This window comes from Xenia sp. Carnegie-2017, unplaced genomic scaffold (assembly GCF_021976095.1).
Source record: "Xenia sp. Carnegie-2017 unplaced genomic scaffold, XeniaSp_v1 HiC_scaffold_25, whole genome shotgun sequence".
Taxonomy (NCBI): Eukaryota; Metazoa; Cnidaria; class Anthozoa; order Malacalcyonacea; family Xeniidae; genus Xenia; species Xenia sp. Carnegie-2017.
In genome coordinates, this window is record NW_025813488.1 from 7063529 (window position 1) to 7085769 (window position 22241).

At 35.1% G+C, this 22241-nt stretch overlaps 1 protein-coding gene and 1 long non-coding RNA gene across 2 annotated transcripts; both read left to right on the plus strand.

The window, feature by feature from the left end:
• The first annotated feature begins 410 nt into the window (after positions 1-410).
• Positions 411-20207, plus strand: LOC124452987 (spectrin beta chain, non-erythrocytic 1-like). Its single transcript, XM_047003653.1, is given in 57 exon segments — positions 411-809; positions 2041-2146; positions 2965-3116; positions 3204-3284; positions 3364-3456; positions 3534-3622; positions 3871-3951; positions 4047-4162; positions 4360-4472; positions 4571-4758; positions 4841-4958; positions 5038-5102; positions 5370-5412; positions 5593-5718; positions 8180-8268; positions 8343-8431; positions 8434-8480; positions 8869-9031; positions 9290-9531; positions 9749-9949; positions 10090-10206; positions 10375-10493; positions 10563-10689; positions 10879-10971; positions 11107-11225; positions 11293-11389; positions 11620-11751; positions 11828-11878; positions 12029-12094; positions 12183-12262; positions 12401-12494; positions 12695-12886; positions 12976-13053; positions 13262-13434; positions 13591-13681; positions 13776-13919; positions 14085-14348; positions 14423-14547; positions 14635-14731; positions 15077-15166; positions 15459-15659; positions 15743-15951; positions 16186-16306; positions 16402-16485; positions 16602-16796; positions 16896-16964; positions 17032-17142; positions 17218-17462; positions 17674-17812; positions 17919-18003; positions 18220-18317; positions 18390-18494; positions 18570-18713; positions 19158-19359; positions 19464-19630; positions 19748-19790; positions 19865-20207. Coding segments are annotated over 54 exon segments (6462 nt in total). The 5' UTR covers positions 411-707; the 3' UTR covers positions 19161-19359; positions 19464-19630; positions 19748-19790; positions 19865-20207.
• A 601-nt stretch (positions 20208-20808) lies between these two features.
• Positions 20809-21953, plus strand: LOC124452859. Its single transcript, XR_006950899.1, has 3 exons — positions 20809-21346; positions 21493-21807; positions 21878-21953. It is a non-coding gene; the product is annotated as an uncharacterized LOC124452859 (long non-coding RNA).
• Positions 21954-22241: the final 288 nt, after the last annotated feature.

Here is a 22241-nt window from a genome sequence, read left to right on the forward strand (position 1 = left end):
TCTTGCTATGAATATGGTAGCGGGAAGCATCGTTTGTCAAGAACTCTAGCCAATGAGGTAGCTACTCTACGATGCCTCAAAGAAGTTTGATCGTTAATTACATATAGACGTTATTTTGCGTGAACTTTTCTCATAAAATTCAAATTAAGCACGCATTAGACAATGTTTTGTTTTCCCTTAGATCCACATCATTTTCCCAACGATTGAAATTTAATAATGAACATGATTTGTTTTGAATTTCCCGAGGCCAAATCCGTTATTTTTACATCGTATGGTCCAGAAACAATAAATAATTAATACAAAGCTTCCCAAATGCACTTTTTCGTATTCATTATGCATGATCTTTGTTGAGTTTTGCTCTTTAAATATTAAGCTTATGGCTTGATATTTGCAAGGCTTTCAAAAAGGAAAACGCTTTGCTGAGAGGAAGCGTTGGAAAAGTTGTTGAGAACCATATGGTATACATCAAGTAAAGGAGAAAGAAAGACTCTGATATTAATCACGATCTAGATTAGTCTTCCTGGTGTGTTTGCTTCGATTCTTTTGGTTTCATGTTACACGGTCATATGGCACAGGTTCTTGTCTTTGCAAGCTGCGAGATATAAATCCTTTAGTTTAAGAAAGATATTTCATAATACTCTTTTCTGGAAGGGGAAAAAGTTTAATCTCGATAGTGTGCAAAAGTTATTGTGCTTTGGAGTGCGGCAATGCTGTCAGTCGAGACAGCATCGAGGCCCAACGGTAAACATGTTTCGTTTGCCATGGACGGTGTTGGATTGTCCGTCACTGAAACCCAAATATTTTCAGAGGTTTGTGAAATACTCCTTTTGACATCTAAAATATGAATCTTTGCACTCATGAAAGCACGTCTCATTTGAAGTGTATAAAAAAAGCGAAATGTACGATAAAATATATGCAATAGAAAAAATAAAGTTCCCAAAAACTGACTGATGCACACTTTGAATTTATTGTATAATTACTAAACTGTGGTCTTGGAATCCCCAAAGATTTGACAAAACGATAAAATTCGTCACATAAAGAAAGAGCAAGGCGTTTTCCCATCTATGTAGTGTATCAAATCACATCAACTGACTCTTATTTCTATCGAGTATCTAGACGTGCTTTTCATGTGCAAGATTTCTGTTGGTAATGAACTTTGTTAATGTTGTTATGTAGGTTGGGGTGGTAAAGAAATATTTTATACGGGAGAGCGTTTGAAGAATTGACAAATTTGCCAAGCATGCACCCCATGCTGCAAGGTTAAATTTTTTATTAACAAAGAGTCTTGAATTTTTTTACGAAAAGCTTTATGCAAGCTTTGCAATGTGCTGCTAATTCATCTTTGTCGATGTTCAACAATGTTGAATGTTTTGCTTTTCGAAATTTCGTTTTCAACAAGTATTGCGAACGTCTGAAAATTTTGTTTTTTCTAATGCGTGTTATGATTGGCGAAAAATGTAGAATATATATAACAATCTCTGATTGGTTGGTCACCCCACCCTCGGTTGCCAGACACGCTGTTGCTTCGGTCGTTTATGTTTAATTGAGCAGCTAAGAGAACGGAAAGTCGTCATATTTTGCCAGCAGTTCGTACTATCATAACATATAAAGTTCAGCGTTACAGGTAAGGGCTTTCTTCCGAGATTTAAGAATTGCCACTTATACATGCAATTGCTTTTGTAAATGAGTTTTATTTGTTTTTAATTGAATACAGTCGAAGAAGCTTTGGACTTAAGCGATTGTTTTTATACCTATTATGTATACTTATTTTATCAAAGAATTGATATGCAAAACTTATGTTCATAATATTTATTTTTTTGAGCGAAGTTTGCAATATTACGCAACTGGTTAGTGTTTAAAATGTACTTTATTATTACAACGGTCATATAACAACAAGGCTCCCGAAGTATACAAATCCTAAATTACCTTTAGTAATGGCATGACTTGTGAGAAGTACAATAATTTAGCATTTGCAGCAGCAGGCCCAACTATACTTTAAGATGTGTGCATTTGTAGGAATTTAAATGTTGTTGCTTATAGCCTAGTGCTGTGTCAAATATGGGGGATCAAGTCGATGGTGAAGACAAACTTCTCGATCAAACATCGGCAAGGCTATTTGAAAAGTCTCGCATCAAAGTGCTACAAGGTAAAATAACATGAGAAACCCTTGAAGTATATTTGGATTGTCAAAATTTAAACAGCTGCTTGAGAGCTTTTATAGTATAAATATCTCTAAAAGAAGGAATGCATAATTTGGTTAAGGTCACCTGAAGAGCCATACGTTTATGTCGGTTTATTTTATATACTGTAAACAGTTGAAATAGTTGTTTCGTTTTACTATAATTCTTGTGTGCAATTGATTTCGCTTAATCGAAATTGAACGTCTTTCATACACTATTTATTTTGATGTTGGATTCTAGAAGCTAATAAAGAGTGTTGCATTCAAGAATTTAATGAAAACATTGCCCTAAAATAACACCCAGAAACGCACTTCAAAAAAACATAATCGTATTTCCTATTTTTCTTATCAAAGTAGCAATAGATTTTTTTTTAATTAGTGATCCCGTTAAGCGTTATTGGCCAATATTTTCTTTGTAAAGAAGATTAAATGTCAACAATATTTTTGCTTAATCTAGAAGCTGCAATTGTTTTTGTAGTGTATTGTAATTGTTCTGAAATAATGTAAGATATTTGCAAAATGCCACAGTTTATAATTATAATATTAAAATTTTTTATGCCTGAATGGAAGTTTGAACTCCTGCTAGCAAAAGAATTTAGCTAACATGAATGTGTGGGCATTTATGATGTCAACATTTTTTACTTCTGTTGTGCAAATCTTTTTTGTGTGTATTCACTTGAAAAATTAACGAATGAATTTGCATCGTTAGCTTTGCAATATATAAGTGGGATCAAGAAGATGAAGACAAGGTGATTCTCTTTTGAAACATCTCTCCTTACATTTAGGTGAACGTGAACGAGTACAAAAGAAAACATTCACAAAATGGGTCAACTCACATTTGGTTCGTGTTGAAACAAGGGTGAATGAGCTTTATCAGGATTTACGAGATGGACGCAAGCTTATTACACTTCTGGAAATAATTTCTGGTGAAAAAATTGTAAGTGTAGCATGGCATCAATTACAGTCAAAACTTGCCTCTTTATCACTATGTGTATTGTTGACTATTATTATTGCACCATTTAAGGGCAAACCTGCAAAAGGCAGGATGAGAATTCACATGATGGAAAATGTGGAAAAAGCTTTAAAGTTTCTCAAATCACAAAAGGTATAGATCCATGGTAGAGTTTGATTGGATGCTTTCAGGTTTATCAATCTAATGTTGGTGTAATGTATTTATTTGATAGGTTCACTTGGAAAATATTGGAGCACAAGATATCGTTGATGGTAATTCTCGGCTTACCCTTGGTCTTATTTGGACTATCATTCTCAGATTCCAGGTAAAAGTGATGAAACATCATATTTTTATTTTTGTATAAAAATATGATGTTCTACATATTTAATGTTTACTGACTAGATTCAAGATATATTCATTGAAAGTGATAGCAAAGAGAAGAAATCAGCCAAGGATGCTCTTCTTTTGTGGTGTCAGTCAAGAACATCAGGGTATTTGTGTAACTGTAGTTGCAGTAAATCAATATCAAATTTTTTGAAAAATGATTGTCTATGTTAGCAATGGTATTCTACTATGCTATTGCACATGCATGTCGACCTTACATTCACTGAAAGTGTGATTGAGAAATAAGACTTAACCAAGCAGTTCTGCAGTTAATCAAATTTCTTTTCATGATGGTGTTTTGTATGTATTATTTTGTACAGTTTATCTTATGAATTTTTACATTTACATATTTTAGATATAAAAATGTGACCATCACAAACTTCACAACCAGCTGGTCTGATGGCTTAGCTTTCTGTGCTATTATTCATAAACACAGGTAAGTTTTGAAGTAGACATAGGTCGGAGAAGAAGAATATGCAGTTATGTTTACATATGTTATGGTTTAATGCTACTGAAATAATTATGTCATAGGCCAGATCTCATTCCATATGAAAACCTCACCAAGAGTACAGCTCCGGAAAATCTGCAAACTGCATTCGATGTTGCAGAAAGGGAACTAAATATCTTTAGATTACTTGATGCATCTGGTAGGTTGCTTTCATTTGCAGCAAATGATATTTATGGATGTTTTGATACTGTATGTGTAGTACCAATCAATTTATGTTTAATCTGCTGTTTTTGTCGTTTGAATTGCTCTATTGTTGACTTCAGTATGTGTTGTATACTTGTCTTTCATTTTATATGTTAGATTTTCTGTATAGTTAATGTGTTTTTACTCTTATAGACGTGAACGTTGACTATCCTGACGAGAAATCCATCATGACATATGTGTCTTCATATTATCATCATTTTTCTAAAATGAAAACGGTGGAAGTTAGTGGCTCTCGTATTGGCAAGGTATTCAGTTGTTGTTGTTTTTTTGAGGAGGAAAAACGTACGTTAGGATGCTTTTACGATGAACAGTTTCTTGACGTAGTTTTACCTTCATATTTGAGGTGATTGAGAAAATCCGCGAGAACAACAAACTTATCACGGATTACGATGTAAGCGCTGAGGATTTGATGAAATGGATCAGGGAAACGACGGTAAAATTGCAAGAAAGAGACTTTGCAAACACTCTTGTTGGAGTTCAACAGCAAATGATTGAATTCAATCAATACCGTACACAAGAAAAACCACCAAGGTGAAATTCATTATACCTTAGTTCTTCATGTTCATGGTGAATTTACTTTACTTATGCTGCGAACCATTCTTTTTCTGTTAAGATACACACAAAAAGGTAATCTTGAAGTGCAAATGTTTATTCTGACGAGCAACTTGCGCGAAAATCATCAAAAAATGTACAGCCCTCCGGAAGGAAAAATGATTTCAGACATCAACAAGGTTAAGTATTTTGCTGTGCTAACTAAAGTTTCCACTGTAGTTGTCCATAGATGTGCGAGTTATTTTATTTTCTTGACAGGGTTGGGATGAATTAGAAAAAGCAGAGCATGCACGGGAAGTCGCTTTAAGAGACGAGTTGATCAGGTGAGAAAGTGAATTATCATTTCTTTGCTTAAAAGAGTGAATAAAGTCAGGGATAGTGATTACGCTATGGTTTTTTGGTGGCTTGAAAAATATTTTATTGATAAGACTTCAGGTGTAGCAACAGTCTTGTTCAAGTTTTCTTGTACCTAGTTTTTTTCATTTTTCTTTCTCTTGATAAAAAAGCCCTGGGAACGAGCTTGTTGTCCGTAATGTCATCGTGACTGAGTTGATTATGGCTTGTTAAGCTGCGATGTTTTTTCTTTATAGGCAAGAAAAACTAGAAATGCTTGCTGCTAAGTTTGACAGAAAGGTAAGTACCACATATAACCACTGATAAAGTTACCTTTGAAAGCAAAGAATTTAATGTGAGATGCTACGTTCGCACTAATTACATAAGCTACAAGTCAACGTGTATAAAGACAAGACAATCAAATAAATATTGACATCAGTTTGTGTATTTCTCATTTATCACATTTTACTACGTATAAAGGCCACCATGAGGACACAATGGTTGAAAGAAAACAAGCGACTTGTTTCTCAAGATAACTTTGGTGATGATTTAGCTGCTGTTGAGGCAGCTATGAAAAAGCACGAGGCTATTGAATCTGATATTTATGTAAGTTTTGTGTAACACCGTTATTTTGAGTGAAATGGAATAAATTGAAAACACAGTTTGACCTGCGCAGGGGAGGGGGTCAAAGGTATTCTGGTGATTCCTTAAACACAGTTTGACCTGCGCAGGGGAGGGGGGGGTCAAAGGTGTTCTGGTCAGAGCCCTCTATAGTATAAGAGTTGGGACAAACGGTCTGGGGCGAGCGCGGAGCCGCCATTTTGGTTCCTACTTGCAAAGTGAAACTATAATAATACTATTGGAAATTGGGTTTATATGCAAAAGAAGAAAGCAATTTAAGCTTATTCCATGGTAGTATCAAATATATTAGGAATAATAGCAAGCTCTTTGCGTTTTTTTAACGATTTGCGGCAGACCTGATTTAATTTCATTGGTTTGAGCTTCGTTTGCGGTTTACTAGTTCGTGCTTCAAATTGATCGTGACCCATTGTAAGAAGTATTTTTCGTACGTGAACGTGTTTTCTCGGCTTATGTTCCGACTCTGTAACAAGTTTTCAAGATCTTTAAGCTTGGTGGCAAGCGGCAATGTTATCCTGGCATCAGTGTTATCAAATACTTGGACAAGACTTTGTTCGAAACTTTGAATCATAGTAATCATGCAGATTTGGTCCGAGAGATTTGTGTTCAAGATTTGTAACAATTTAATGGTAGTGAGTGATTTATGCCCCCAATTTAATCCAAGCATGATATTTTTATTCCGAAAGATCACAAAATTTTCTTGCTCAGCAGAAAATGACAGACTTTTTTACTTTTTAGTTATTGAAATATGATTTGACCAAGATGCATTTGACCTTAAACGTTTTATTCCTGTATATGAAGTTATTTCGCCTTTATCACTTTATAAAGTATTAAAGTTTATTTCTAATAAAGTTTGTTAGGGATTCTGCTGAAAATTTTGGTGAAGCATTTCTTTAAAATGAATATGTTATTTCTATAATATGAAACATTTCTGTTGTTGAAGAACAGTCTGTTTGCTATAAATGCTACTGTTTGTAGTCTTTTATACAGCATATGAGTCTGATCCAATCTTTAATTTAGCAAAGAGTTAAATTTATTGGTTGAGGAATGACAAAACTTCTATATGTGTTTAATGATCAAACAGGGTGTGTTGGAGGAGCTCAGCCCGTTTGTTCAAATTCTATGCCTTGTATTGCCAGTGAAATATATATATCAAAAAGCTAGCAGCACCTAAATATATATCAGAAAGCCGCAATATTTTAATATATATGAGAAAGGCAGCAACAGTTGTAATATACATTAAAAGCCCAAATAGCTGAAATTATGGAGATATGCCTCTGTGATCTTATAAACCAAAACCTACAATTAAAATATCATCAACAAGTCTAGAAGAGAAGTAATGTTCTACTTTGAGCTACAGAAGTAGGGTACATTTGTACAATTCAATACCAAAATATATTGTACTCAGCTGTTTCATTGAATATCCTAATTATAATTACTTCATTTTAAATGATGAACTAAAAATACAAAATACAACATGGAAAATCATAAGAGTTTCTGTGATTTGGTGTAGTTGTTTTAGTATGGAAGTGGCTGAGAATTGAGAGGTTTGTAGATTGAGCAATTTCAGAACATAATGAGAAATCATCTTCGATTAAAAAACAAGCTTTGGAGTAAGAAAACTATTGAAACTGCATCAGCACGAACTTTGCAATGTTATTTGGCCCAAAAATGTTTCTCTACTTGAGTTAGTTAATTGAACCTTATATCAAAAGCAGTTCAGCACAACAATCACCATACGCATTCAAATTTCGTAAGTTCGACGTAAAGGCATTTCTTTCATTTTTTTCGTAATCTTCGATTTATGCGATTATGTAATGACATTTAGTAGCCTTCAACAATCAGTTATTACACACTTATCCATAAAAAAACGCAATATTATCTCAAAATACTGTATTACTAGCAGCAATTGCTATATAAACACAAGCAAAAATTTCAAAACTAGGAACCAAAATGGCGGAAATTGATCAGGTGATCAATATTGCCCAATCAACGTAAGCTAAACGGATAACAATAGATGTCCCAACTCTTATACTATAGAGGGCTCTGGTTCTGGTGATTCCTTAAACAAAGTTTGACCTGCGCAGGGGAGGGGGGTCAAAGGTATTTTGGTGATTTCTTAAACAAAGGTACTTAACCAGGAGAAGATTGCTTCGTATTGTATAAAATACGGTGATTACGTTTCTACGGTGTTAACTTCTACGCTGGCTTACGAAAAAGAAAGACTAAATAACAAATAATGAAATAGTCTAGCATTTAGTCAAACTTACGTACCAACTGTTCAAATGTAAAGACTTTTCAACGGGTTTTGTTAAGAATGGTGAAGGACTTTGATACATGTATTACGAGATTCGTGAGCTTTTCAACTAAATAGTCGTTCAAAGAGCCTGGTTGTTGCCCAAGTGAAATATTCAAGATTTTTACCTAGGCTTACGAAGCTCGAATCAACGCTTGCGTTGCCCTTTCAGAGGAGCTTAATAAAGAGGATTATCATGATGTTCCGCGAATACTTGTCAAGTAAGATATGCTTTTTATTTGAAACTCCTTGATGTCAGCATATGTTGTTTTACATTTTGGATATGATCACGTAGGAAGGATGAAATATTAAAATCTTGGGAAGAGCTTTTGTTGCTGGTGAAAGGGCGTCGTGCCCGCTTGGAAAAAGTGATGAAGCTTCAAAGGTTTTCCAGGAAATGATCAATGGTGTTGACTGGATGGATGATGTTAAAGTTAGTATATCATGTTACAAATTAGTCTATCATAATCTAAGTTACTCTATCATAATCCATGTGAGTCTCTCATGATCCAAGTCAGTTAATCACATTTCAAGTGACTCTATCATAGTCCAAGTTAGTCTATCATAGTCCATGTGAGTTTATCAGTGTTCAAACAATCAGTAATTTAATTTTATAACCGTTTTAAAAGCATATCCATTTTGAAAAACGCTTTCACGAATTTGAGAATTTGCCTTTTCTGTTGTGAAATTTTAATGACAGTATTTCTATTGCAACTGCGTGCAACCTGTAGCATAGACGCGGAATTTCACGATTTAGCGTAAATAGTGACACATTACTGATGTTGAACTGACCTTATTTTTATTTTACACGAATGCTTTAGGCTAGTTTACAGTCTGAAGATTATGGTCGCCATTTACTGGATGTCGAAGATCTTTTGCAAAAACACAGTCTAGTTGAAGCAGACATTGCTGCACAAGAAGATCGCATCAAGATGGCAGACGTCCAAGCAAATCAATTTCTTGAAATGGAGCCAGAAGTTGAAGGTTGTAGCCATAGGCATCTAAAGTGACTATTTAATAATACCATTAATTATGTCGGTCACTTCGTTGATTTTTGTATAAATCAAACTTAACTACGGTCGTTGCCTATACGTACGATTTATCTTCTGCTTATGGCTTTAAACTCACCCCACACACACACACACGCACTTTTTACAGCACCCTTATCATACGATCTTTACTTGTACTAGGGCAAGTAACTGATATTGGTCTTTTACAAATTTTCTTTTGCATATTTTCCAGGAGTTACGATCGATAAGGAAGGGATAAGACAACATCAACAGGAAATGGATTCTTCCTACAAAGAACTTCTTGATTTGGCTCAAGTACGTCGTGGTAGACTTGAGGAATCTTTAGCTTTGCAGATGTTTTATCGTGACGTCGACGAAGAAGAAATATGGATAACAGAAAAGGACACTTTTCTCTCGTCAACTGACTATGGTCGAGATTTGAACACTACCGTTCTACTGCTCAAGAAACATGAGGTGCAACAACAGACTTTTTTCTTTTTTACATTTTCAATGAATTCACTTCTAACTGATGTTGATCACACACTGTTTACACAAACTATGATAAAGTTGTCTATGATCTCATTTTGTGTTCACTTTAATGTGCTCGTAGCTACGTAGGTGAAAATTAAAAATCCATGTCTTTGTGCTTGTTTTACATTGAAGATTAGTCATTTTATTAAATTTTTTCTAGACAATGGAAGATGACATTACAGGACACGAGCCCGTTGTTGAGCAAGTAAAAGCTACCGGTCAGCAGATGGTGGAGAACGGTCATTACGCCTCGGACACAATTACGTCACGACTTAATAGTCTTGACAACAAATGGGCCTCGGCACGTGAAACATCCGCGTATCGTAAGAAAAAACTTCAAGACAGTTTAAATGTTCAACAGGTATCTAAATGAACACTTTGGGACATTCTAGTGGTAACAATTGTCACATAACGGTAGCTACGTACCCTTCAATCCATGATTCTCACAACCTGATTATACCTGCATTTCATGTTTAAAGAGCACGTTTGGAATTGTTTTAGTTTATTGCTGATTACAATGATGTAATATCTTGGATGAATCTTGCTGAACGCGTTGCAGCCAATGATGACTTTGGCTACGATGAAGACAGTGTTCATGCCTTGCTGAAAAAACACGAGGTACGAAAACAATTTTTCTTTGAGAAATCTTAATTCTTTCCTTTTGGAACAAGACCAGACAAAATGTTCGAAATTTTCCTTTCTTTATTAATGTAAAGATTCAATGATAACACAAATGGCTTTTCTTCAAGATCAATAGTAAATCATAAATGGCTTTTTTAATTTCAGTTACTGGAGGAGGAGATTGAATCATACGCCGCTCCGATCCAGTCCCTTCACGATCAAGTTGATCAAACACTTGGAGACGAAGATAAAACATCTCCAGAAGTAGTTGACAGATGTGAAACGTTAGCAACCATGTCTTCTTTAGTTTACCACAATATTACAATTTTATACACTTCATTCTTTTCCATTAGTGTCGATCAACGGTACGCTAAGCTGAAAGATCTTGCCGCTGATCGCAGAAAGAAACTTCTTGACGCGCTGGCTCAGTTCCAACTCAATCGAGAAGCCTACGTTATTGATTCATGGATTACAGAAAGGGTCTGTCCTTAAATTTCATAAAAGTTTTTTTTAGAAGTGTAGCACATGAAAATGTCTGTCCGTTCCGTGTGTGAGATAACAGCAAGAAAAATAGCCTGGGAACTACTTCAATTACCATACTTCCATGTTACGTACGTGAACTACAACTCTGGAACCACAAAAGTATATGAAGGTCTCTCTTTTTTGTAGGAGAATCGTTTGGATACCGCTCTTCGTGTTGATCGAACCATGGATCTTGAAGAATGTCGTGTAATTCAACAGAGAATTGACAACTTCACAACGGTAAAAAATTTTTGCGGTTTTTATTCTAGTATTGAATTGTAAGCTTGCAATAAACTTATGGCCGATGCTTCCAATAGTCTTGAAAATCTGAACAATTTCATCTTTGGCCTAATTTGTCATGAACTACCTTATTAGGAATGTAGTGGTAACGAAGAACGTCTTGGTAAAGTGAATGAATTGGGAACACAATTGGTCAACGATGGACATCCTAACGCTGGTGATATTCAAAAAACAACAGACAATGTAAATTCAAGGTAAGTGTCTTGAAATGATTGATTTTAAGGATTGACAGTCTACATTTTGGAAACTTAATCTTTGTAGATGGGTTGATTTGCAAGACGGTTTGGATGCAAGGAAGAAGGAACTTGACGAGGCGATTCGATTACAACAATTCTATGTGGAAACTACGGAAACTAAGGTAGGTTTGTTTTTGTGCGTTTCAGATACAATGTACGTATTTTGTAATGTTGTGACTTTGTTTTTGTGCATTGTCACGTATATTAACATTTAAGAAATAAAATATATTTACTCTGTGCACACAGGATTATGAAAATGGAGGAAATCTTTAGGAGAACTCTCGAGAGCTCATCACAAACGTTTCTTGTTTCTGTCATCATGAAGCTTAAAAACTACACATTTTTTTCATAGACCTGGATCCAAGAGAAGAAGAGTGTCCTGGCAACTGTGCAAGAGATTGAAACGAAAGATCTCTCCAGTGTTATAACAGTTCAACGTCGATTAAACGTTATCCAAAGAGATTTAGGCGCGTTAAACGACAAGGTGTGTGATGCATTCATTTGATTTGATTTGAATAAATGAAGGTTGTGTTTAAGTTTGTATAACATGACGTTTACAGGTGGATGAATTAAAGAAAGAAGCAGCTGAGTTATCAGAAAAGCATCCAGAAGTAATGAAATTTATGATTGTATTTATGAAATGCTTAGCTCGTTGTACTCTGTACTTGGTACTTAGTCGTATTTAGGGATCTCAATCCTAACGTGAGAGATCGACTCCATTAAATTGCTAACAATGTTTTTCTACTTCGTATTATTTACAGGAAGCAGATATAATCAACGAACGAATTGAAGCGGTCTCTCAAACTTGGGATGATCTTCAATCCAGTGTAAGTTGTAACAAGAATTTGATTTAGACATGCGCTGCCATCTTTATGTTCACCGGTTAAACGAGCTTATGATGTCTCTCTGTTTAAGGTGGAAAAACGTGATGACGAACTGAAAGAATCTGGGGAATTGCAACAGTTTGTCATTGATCTTGACGAATTTCATCGATGGTTAGTGTGGGATAAGACACTTTTTAATGATAATTTTCACAGTAACTTACGTTGAAACACGATAATGTCATATTTGGTGATGTACTTTTTAATGTGCATTGTTTTGTAATGGCCTGTTTCTTTAATTTCATTTTCAAGGTTACGTGATACACAGCAGGAGTGTGCCAAAGAAGATGTTGCAAATAGTTTGTCTGAGGCAGAGGACATGATTAAGGCTCACGAAGATCTTAAGGTAAATATTCGTTGGGTGGTATTTGACCCCTGAATTGGAAATGCAGTCATAAAGAAATATATATTGTTTGGCATTCGAGTTTGATGTAATTGCCATAATGGCTGATAGTATTTTTTCGAGTTTTTTTTTCTATCAAAAGATCGAGTTTCTTTGTTAAAGTGCTGTCTTGTTTTCAAAAAAGTTTATTCTCCTTTTTACAGAATGATATTGAAGCTCATGAACCAACGTACGATAATCTTTTGAACGAAGGACCAAAATGGGTTCAGGATGAATCGGATCTTCAACAGCAATCTTTGAAAGAGCAACTGGACTCTATTGAAGCTGGTTGGAAGGAGCTTCATGAATTATCTGATAACAGACAGAAACAGCTTTTGCAGAGTCTAAATTATCAAGTAGGAACAATGAAATTACTAATACGTCTTTAAATTAGCTGTTAAATAAAATGTTAGTGTTGTTTCATGTGTTATAAATATTTCTTTAGCTTTTCACGAGGGACGGTAAGCAAGCTGACTCACTTCTAGGAAAAGAAGAATTATTCTTATCAAAAGATGAAAATCCGGTGAGAAAATTTTGTTGCTCTTTAGGCAATGTAAATATATATGTAAATCAGCTTTTAATGTATTCTTATCGTATTAACATTATGAAATACTTCTATGGATTTCAGCTCTTAAACTCTTTATGTTTGAATATACAAGGACTTCTGCCGTGCTGATTATCATTGCTATCAATTGGTCATACTGTAGCAACATGCTCATGTTTGTTTTTAGGCGACTGTTGAGGCTGTGAAAGATGCAATCAAGAAACACGAAGAATTCAGTAAGAAATTGGATGCACATGATGAAAAAGTTGACGCAGTCATTGATTTCTCCAAGCGTTTGGCAAACGGCGATCATTACGCTTCAGACAAAATCTTGGAGAAGGCTCGTGATATTGATGAAAGGTAGATGTAATTAGGAAGTCTTTAGTACATTGACTGCTGCAAAACTACTAAAGTATTTTGTATGGTGAGAGTCTGAGAGATGGTATGCAGTGGAGAAGACATTGCTACCATATAACTTAAATTTCTCCATACTATCAAGATTTTTATACATTGTAGACGTAAAAACAATCGAGCGTCCGCAGAAAACGCTCTTGCTCGTTTGAAAGATCTCTTAGAACTGAAAGAATTTAACCAAGACGCTGACGAAGTAAGTATTTTTCCTCCATGTATTTAGTTGCCTTTTTTATAAATTCCTGCGAATAGGGCAAACACAATCAATTTGACTTTTTTCTTCTTACAAGATGTATGATTGGCTGTTGGAAAAGCATCAAGCTGCGTCTGAAGAAATCACTGACTTGAGTAACATCCGTGCTAAATATCAACGTCATCAAGCATTCGAAGCAGAACTTGCTGCCAGTAAAGATAAGTTGGATCAAATTAAAGAGGTACATGTGTAATATCAAGCAAAAGCACTATTTGTTGCATTAAAACGTTCATTATGATACATGTGTATTTGTATCATCGCGCTTGAACTTGGTATTATTAAAAAATCAATTATCCTTGCTACGTATGATGTGTTTGTACTAACTGAAGCCTCCTTAAATATTTAGACCGGAGGTAATTTGATGTCTGAGAAACCAGAGACTGAGCCGGAAGTGCAACCACGTTTAGATAAACTTGACAAAATGTGGGAAGAAGTGCTCGAGCTATGCAAGAACAAGGGCAAGAAGATTTCGGCTGCTCATAAAGGCGAAGAAATGAAAACAGATTTTCAGAATATGACGGCTTGGGTACAGGAGTGTGAGGCATCTGTTGTAACGACGGAAAAGGCCACTGATATTACTACCGCGACGAAACTTTATCAAAAGCACAAGGTGTGTTTTTTGCTTTTCAGTTAAAAATACGGAGGAGTTTCTAATGGCACTAAACTATTGTGAAATCTTTATAGGCTTTGGAAAAAGAAATTATGACAAAACGACAACGACTACAAGAACTCAATAACGAACCAGACACGGTCGATGGAATGGTTGAACCTGAGATTGTGGCTTCAAAGAAAGAGGAACTTGAAGCTAGGTGAGTGCACTTCTTATCGTGAGTTTTCTTCATTATACACTCGTCATATTTTGTTGCTGAATGTGTCTTTATTTTATTTTGTCATAGCTTTGATGCTTTGGAAGGACCATTGAGCTCTCGAAGTAAAGAACTTGAAGATCAAGTAAATTTCTTCCAGTTTAACAGAGATGTGGACGATGAGCTGGTACGTACATATATCGTTGATTTAGGAGAACAAACTTTTTTGATATAGAAATAAGGGAGTTTATGCAATTAATGTAGGATTGAAGTGAGTTTGTGTAACTAATATAGGAATGAAGAAGCTTGTGTAGGACTGATGCGAGTTTGTGTAGCTAATGTAAGACTGCAGGAAGTGTATGTTGCTAATGTAGGATTGTAGGGAGTGTATGTGGCTAATGTAGAACTGAATGGAGTGTATGTAATTAATGTAAGTCTCGTGTTCGTAGGTGTGCCGTGTATGTCGTTTAAGTGAGTGTGAGTGTAGAAAATAGTATGAGCTTTATTAAAGTTATATTCAATTTTATGTTAGGAATGGATACGAGAAAAAGAACCTCAAGTAAAATCGACAAATTATGGCTCTGATTTATTTGAAGTTCAGCGACTTCAGAAGAAACACCAGGTACATAAAAACGTAGAATCTTGATGAAGTAGAATTTATATCATACAGATCGTTTTCTCTCATTCCTTTGGAATCAACTACGCATGAAAATGGATGAAGCGGCCATATTGTTGTAGTAAACAAAAGAATTTCTTTAAAATTATTTTCAATTTTAACACCAACATGGCCGCTATGTCAGGTGAAAACGCTCTATATTTTATGAAAACCTTTGGCAAACCACGCTTGATACTTTGGTTGTGTTTCAATTTCAGCATAATTCGTTTACGGCACTAAGTTTCATTTTATTTTTTAGAACTTGCGTGCCGAAATTGACATTCATCAAGCGCACAAAGATGCGTTGGCGAAACAAGGTGAAGAGATGATAGAAAATGAACATCCAGAGTCCGAGGTTGTTCGCGAAAGGATTAACGAACTTGAAACAAGTTGGGATAATCTCAAAGACTTATCCCATGATTATCAGACTCAACTTGACGTATCAGCTCAGGCAAAGCAGGTTTGTCGAAAACGTTTTTTTTGACTGGAAATTTTTTTCCAAAATGTAAAAATTCCATTGTTTTTCTTGTTTCGTTATCACAGTATTACTACGATGTTTCGGAAGCAGAAGCATGGATGAGTGAGCAAGAGTTGTACATGATGGGTGATGAACGCGGGAAAGACGAACAAAGTGCAGGACAATTGATCAAAAAACACGACACTATTGAAGCAGCCATTGCGGATTACGCAGAAAGTGTAAATGAACTAGGTGAACGAGCCCGCGGTTTTAATGATAGCGGTCATCCTGAGAGGTAAACAAAGTGATTTTATGGGCTAGTTACTTTATCTGACCCTTTCTGAAGTGTATCATTATGTTGTTATAAATGAACACACGTAATTCCTTTCTCGCAATCTTACCCATACCCAAACATACCTAGGACACCTTGACAATTATAAAATAGTACTAAGTGGGCAAATCTCCGTACGTATCGAAGAGAAAAGTGGCTTGATTGGTTTTTTTATCATTTTTAATGAAACGTTTCTAGTGAAACCATTAATGTGCGTCAATCACAACTTGAGAAACTTTATGATGGATTGAAAGATTTAGCCGAAGAAAGACGAGGAAAGTTGGACGAAACACATAAACTTTATCAGCTTCTCAGAGAAGTGAGTTGTCAAAAAAATCCCAGAAGAGCTACACGCACAAGAAATGTTTAAATGAGAACCAAGCTGACTTTACTATTTTCAATGATTGATCTTAGGTTGATGATCTTGAACAATGGATAGCCGATCGTGAGGTTATTGCTAGATCCCAGGACTGTGGCCAAGATCTTGAGCAGTGTGAGGTGATGTAGAATTGATCGTATACTTGATTATTTGATCCTATCATAGTTTGTCTACCAACATTACGTATTCACGGTTCAAAGAATATCTTGGGTAATCAATTCTGCTGTTTTTTTAGATGTTGATGCAGAAGTTCGAAGACTTCAAACAGGATACGACCAACATAGGAAACGAAAGATTAGCCAAGTCAAACGAAGTCAGCGACCAGTTAATTGGAACTGGTCATTCTGATGCTGCAACTATTGCTCAACATAAAGATAGCGTTAACGAAGCCTGGGCAAATCTTTTGGAATTGATGAAAACAAGAGTAGAGGTATGTGCAAAGTATTTGCACAAAACATAATACATATCATTTTATGAATGCATATCTTGAACTGTTTCCTGTATATCTTCTCTTTATTTTTTTTTTTAGTTACTCGAAGCAGCAAAACAACTTCATATGTATAATAGTCATGCAAAGGAAGTGCTTGCAATGATTCAGGTCAGCAAGTTTTCTTCGTACAATAGCTGCATCTCCGTGCGCTAATCTGTTTCATATTCCTTTGCAGGAGAAAGAAGGTCAACTACCAGAAGATTTAGGAAAAGATATTAGCGGAGTAGATAGATTAAAACGTCTTCATAAAACGTTCGAGGCGGACTTAGCACCTCTTGAAAAACAGGTTTGTTACAGTCAAATGAAATTGGGATTAGGTCACAACAGGGGAAATCATAAAAAATGTTTCATCTGTTGCCAGGTCAACTCTGTTCAAGAAGAATCTGCTAATTTACAAGGCTCCTATGCCGGTGACAAACAAGAAGAAATCAGAAATACTGAAAAGGAAGTTGTTGATGCTTGGAATCATCTTAACGGCAAAGTACGACATCGAACGGGGTTACTCGACGATTCTGATGATTATTATAAGTTCTGCATCGCTGTAAATGATCAATTGAACTGGATGAGTGATATGCAACGACAGATCATTACCTACGATAAATCTCGGTAAAATAATTCAAAATAATTATTGATGACAGTGTGCCATCCATTTACAAAAGAATGATTTTGTAGTCTTATAAAGACCAAACTATGTTAACCTATAAAATAACTATTTAATTCAATACATACAATAACTTCATCTGCTTGGAAAAAAATACTCTTTCAAGCTCTGAGTAGTGAGTAGCAATGCGTTTACGTTCCTTTTTATACATTTCAGAGATGTTCCAGAAACTGAATCGTTAATATCATTACACCAACAGAGGAAGAGTGAAATCGACGCAAGAGAGGAAGGATTTTCCTCTGTTGTTCTCATTGGGAAAACACTGCTCGCTCGAAATCATTATGCTTCTGATGATGTGAGTACTTTTTCACACTTAAAAGCAATACACACACGCATGCGCTGTGTATGTACTCGCGATTTGTTTTGTTACTCAATGTCATGTTTGGGTCTTCTTCAATTAGATTAACGCGAAATTGGAGAATTTGAACAAAGTAAGAAATAAAATGATTCTCGAGTGGGACAGACGTTTGGAACACCTACAACTTAGTAAGTAAAATGTCTACATTGGTGAAGAAATATATAGTTTAACACGTAGTCACAATCAATAGTAAAAATTTCAAACCAAGTAGAATAATATAAGAATGTAAAAATCACTGCTCCTGTAAGTTTTCAACACAATGTAACAACTGTTTGCAAAAATTCAGAAACCTTTAGTCGTATTTGAATTTCATTAACTTTAAAATAACTGAAATTGGTTCACAGTTTTGGAGGTGATGCAGTTTGCTCGCGACGCTCATCAGGCTGAAGGATGGTTGTATACGCAAGAACCATATCTAAAGAAGGAAGATGAGAAAACAGCGGTACGTTTTGATTTGTCGATAGAGATTGTGCTCAGTGATATCTTATCATTATCTTACGATTATTTGTTTTAGGAAAACGAGTCTGATGTTGATCGACTCATCGAAAAGCATCAAAACTTCGAGAAACTTGTGTTCAGTCACGAAGAAAAATTCAAAGCTTTGGAACGTTTAACTAATGTAAGTTTTTTATTTGCCTTCCTAAAAAAGGTTTATATTTTATGTGATTGTTATACATTGTTTGTTTTTATAAAGTTTGAACTTCGCGAGGCGAGAAGACGTGAGAAAGAAGAACAAGATCGCAAAAGAGAGGAATTAGCAAAAAAAGAAGAAGAAGAGAGAAACAAAGAGATGAAGAAGAAAAAAAACGAGAGGCTCAACGTAAACAAATTGAAGAAGGTGAATATTACCTGCATCACTTTTGTTGTGAGTCTTGTTGCGATAACTCAGAGAATAATCAATGATTGGTGATTAGAGGGGGGGGAGAGAGAGGTCGGTCCTAGTTTGGATTAGATTTTGGTTGCTTCTTGTTGCTGTAGTATGTCAGATTTTTTTGTTATATTCTGGTGTATTTTTGTAATGATTGGAGATTTTTGAAATGCTCCATTACGTAAACATTAATAACGATGGTTTTTATATAAGTGTTTGGTAAAATAGTATTTGTATGAAAATTGACACACCTTCCTGCACCTCATCTAGTCAAGGCTCTTTTAAATGCATTCCAATGTTATGTTTATTTGTAAAAGGAAGCAAATTAACCACTGATTTCACATTATACCTACAAACTTTGGACTGTATAAGCTTTAATTTACACGTAACAAACATATCATTTTGTTTTTTAAGTAGAAGAAGCAAAGCGAAAACGAGAACTTGCCGAGCAGGAGGCGAAGAAGAGAGCGTCCGGTATAGAAAATGGGGAACATGATGATGAGAAAGAAGAGGACTTTAAAAAAGCAGAGGGGAATGTTCATCACGATAGCAAGAACGAAGGATATCTTATACGTAAACATACAATGGATGGACCTCATAAGAAAGCATCAAATAGGTAAAGAACTTGTGAAGCCTCGTATTTAGTTACTAAACTGTGAATTTTTTCTTTATTTTACGAATAACATGGAATAAGAATTTTTTTTGGAACATCATTTCTAGACGCTGGAAACAGTTCTATGTTGTTCTTAAAGACGTCACACTTCATTTTTTGAAGATCAAACAGACGCTAAGCAATTACACGAAGCCTTACATCAACTGTCCACACAAAACTCGAGTACCGAGGTCGCAGATGATTATCACAAACGCAAACACGTCTTACGATTGATGTAAGATAAGGATTATCTGTCGATTGAAAAGGATATCACACATTTTTTTTGTTGTTTATCACTCAAAGTTCTTTATTAAAATAGTTATTTCATACCAGTCATATTCATATTTTACAGATTAGAGAATGGGAACGAATATCTATTTCAAGCGAAAGATGCGGTACGTATCATGACGTAGAAACAGTCTAATTTACGTAGTTAAGTTAATCTAATGACGTGTTGGTACTTGTTTAGAACGACATGGCACAATGGATTCAGCATCTTCGCGAAGGTTCAAGCAGCGACGGTCAAGGAATGCCAAAGAAAGAGAAAAGACGAAGTTTGTTCAAACGAAAAAGTAATAGGAAAAAATGACCAGCAATGTGTTTCAAATTAATCAAGTTTGGGTTTGTGAATACCTAGTTTATTATACGAGCCGAGCGTAACTATTGTATAAATATTTAGCGAACGTGAAGGACCATATATCCTTATGAGAGTTTTAGCCATTTTAGCCATTCAAATAGGTAGTAAAGTACACAGTATGTTACAATTGGTAAATGCATTATAAACTATTTGAACATTAAAACTTTAATTGTTATTGGCTGTTCTATGTATTTACCATACTCTGAATATCAGCTTGATGTTATTTTTCAACATGTCATCTCCACTGACATGTATACTAATTACCTGGACGTACAATCTCGTTCAAATTATTATATTTATCAAGCGCAACCACTGACCTGTATAGTAATTAGTATAGTAATAGAGAAAGATGAACATAAAGATAGACACAAAGGTAGACATAATGGTAGACATAAAGGTAGACACAAAGGTAGACACAAAGGTCAGAAATAAAGGTAGACATAAAGGTAGACATAAAGGTAGACATAAAGGTAGACACAAAGGTAGACATAAAGGTAGACATAAAGGTAAACACAAAGGTAGACATAAAGGTAGGCACAAAGATAAACATAAAGGTAGACGCAAAGATGAACATAAAGGTAGACACAAAGATAAACATAAAGTTAGACGCAAAGATAAACATAAAGGTAGACACAAAGGTAGACATAAAGGTAGACACAAAGATAAACATAAAGGTAGACGCAAAGATAAACATAAAGGTAGACGCAAAGATAAACATAAAGGTAGACACAAAAGTAGACATATAAAGGTAGACACAAAGATAAACATAAGGTAGAAACAAAGATAAACATGAAGGTAGACGCAAAGATAAACATAAAGGTAGACATAAAGGTAAACATAATGATAGACACAAAGATAGACATAAAAGTAAACACAATGGTAGGCATAAAGGTAGACTGTCCACCTTTGTGTCTACTTTTTCATAGGACAAAGTTCTTATTTTGTTGAACACGACAATTGAAAAATTGGTCATTTCGTAGTCGAAAGTAATCGAAAGTAATCGAAGGTAGTCAATTCACGCGATGCCATGTGGTAAATCAGGGCAGTAATGGCGTCGAGATCATTTGACTTTGTTTTTTAACTAACTGCACTATTTTTTATCGTCATACGCACCAACCATATTTTTTCGACCGTTGGTGTTGGTTGCGCACGAAAGTTTAATAATTCCAGACAAGGACAAAGAAACCTATGAAATGAAGTCTTTTTAATTGATGCTCCTGTCCAGATGTTGGTGGAAAGACTGGAAGTTGTAAACACGTCATTTGCTTACTATTGAACAACAAAGATTGTCAAAGAAACAATGTGAACGATCTGGTTTGTTTTTTATATTTGTTGTACTTTGATGAAACAGCTACAGCTTTAATACAATTATGATGAAATAGTTATAGCTGTAGTACAATTTACAATGATAAACTAAATGCAGCTGAAGTAAATTTATAATTGTCTTTCTCACTACACAGAATTTCGTGCACTACTCAATCAACACGCAAAATTCAAAGGTATAAATGCCAACGTAAAGGAGGCTGCCAAGAAACAACGATATCAGACTTTATATTGTATGAGTGAAGAAGAATTTTTTAGAACTGCTAAAGAAATGTTGAAGATAAAAACTTTGGTTGAAGTGAAGGATTTTTGTACATCGTAAAATATGTTCAAATGCTATGTTCAGGGGATACAAAAAGTATCATTTTTTTTACTCAAGAATACTAAAATGCGAAAAGCGTCAAACTACAACAAGATGTGACGAAGAATAATGAGAAGAAGGAACAACAAAGGTTTATTTTTTTTTGGATATATTGATATTATGTAACTTTTTCACTCGAAGGCAAAGTTTGTTCCCGACAGGCAATCTTACGGCTTTGACGTAACTAAAGTAATGGATGCGACACGACCTCCCAAAAAGAACGCTCATACAGCAAAAACTTCGAGCTCTTCAAATTTGTCATGAAATTCTGCATTTGTTTGAACTATCAGGCAACGATCATGTCCATTCGCTGGAGGAAGGCATTTCTATGACGTCTGCAACTCATGAGAACCCAGATAATTTAGAAAATTACGGTAAAGTCATTAACGGTATAGAAAAGAATCAAATTTCTAAATCTATTGTAGTTTTAAAGCATTTCTCGATGAGATGAATGAATATTAGGTAATTATGCATGTCGTGGAGCTTAACACTTTCAGCCGTTAAGATCAACAATCAAACTTTACA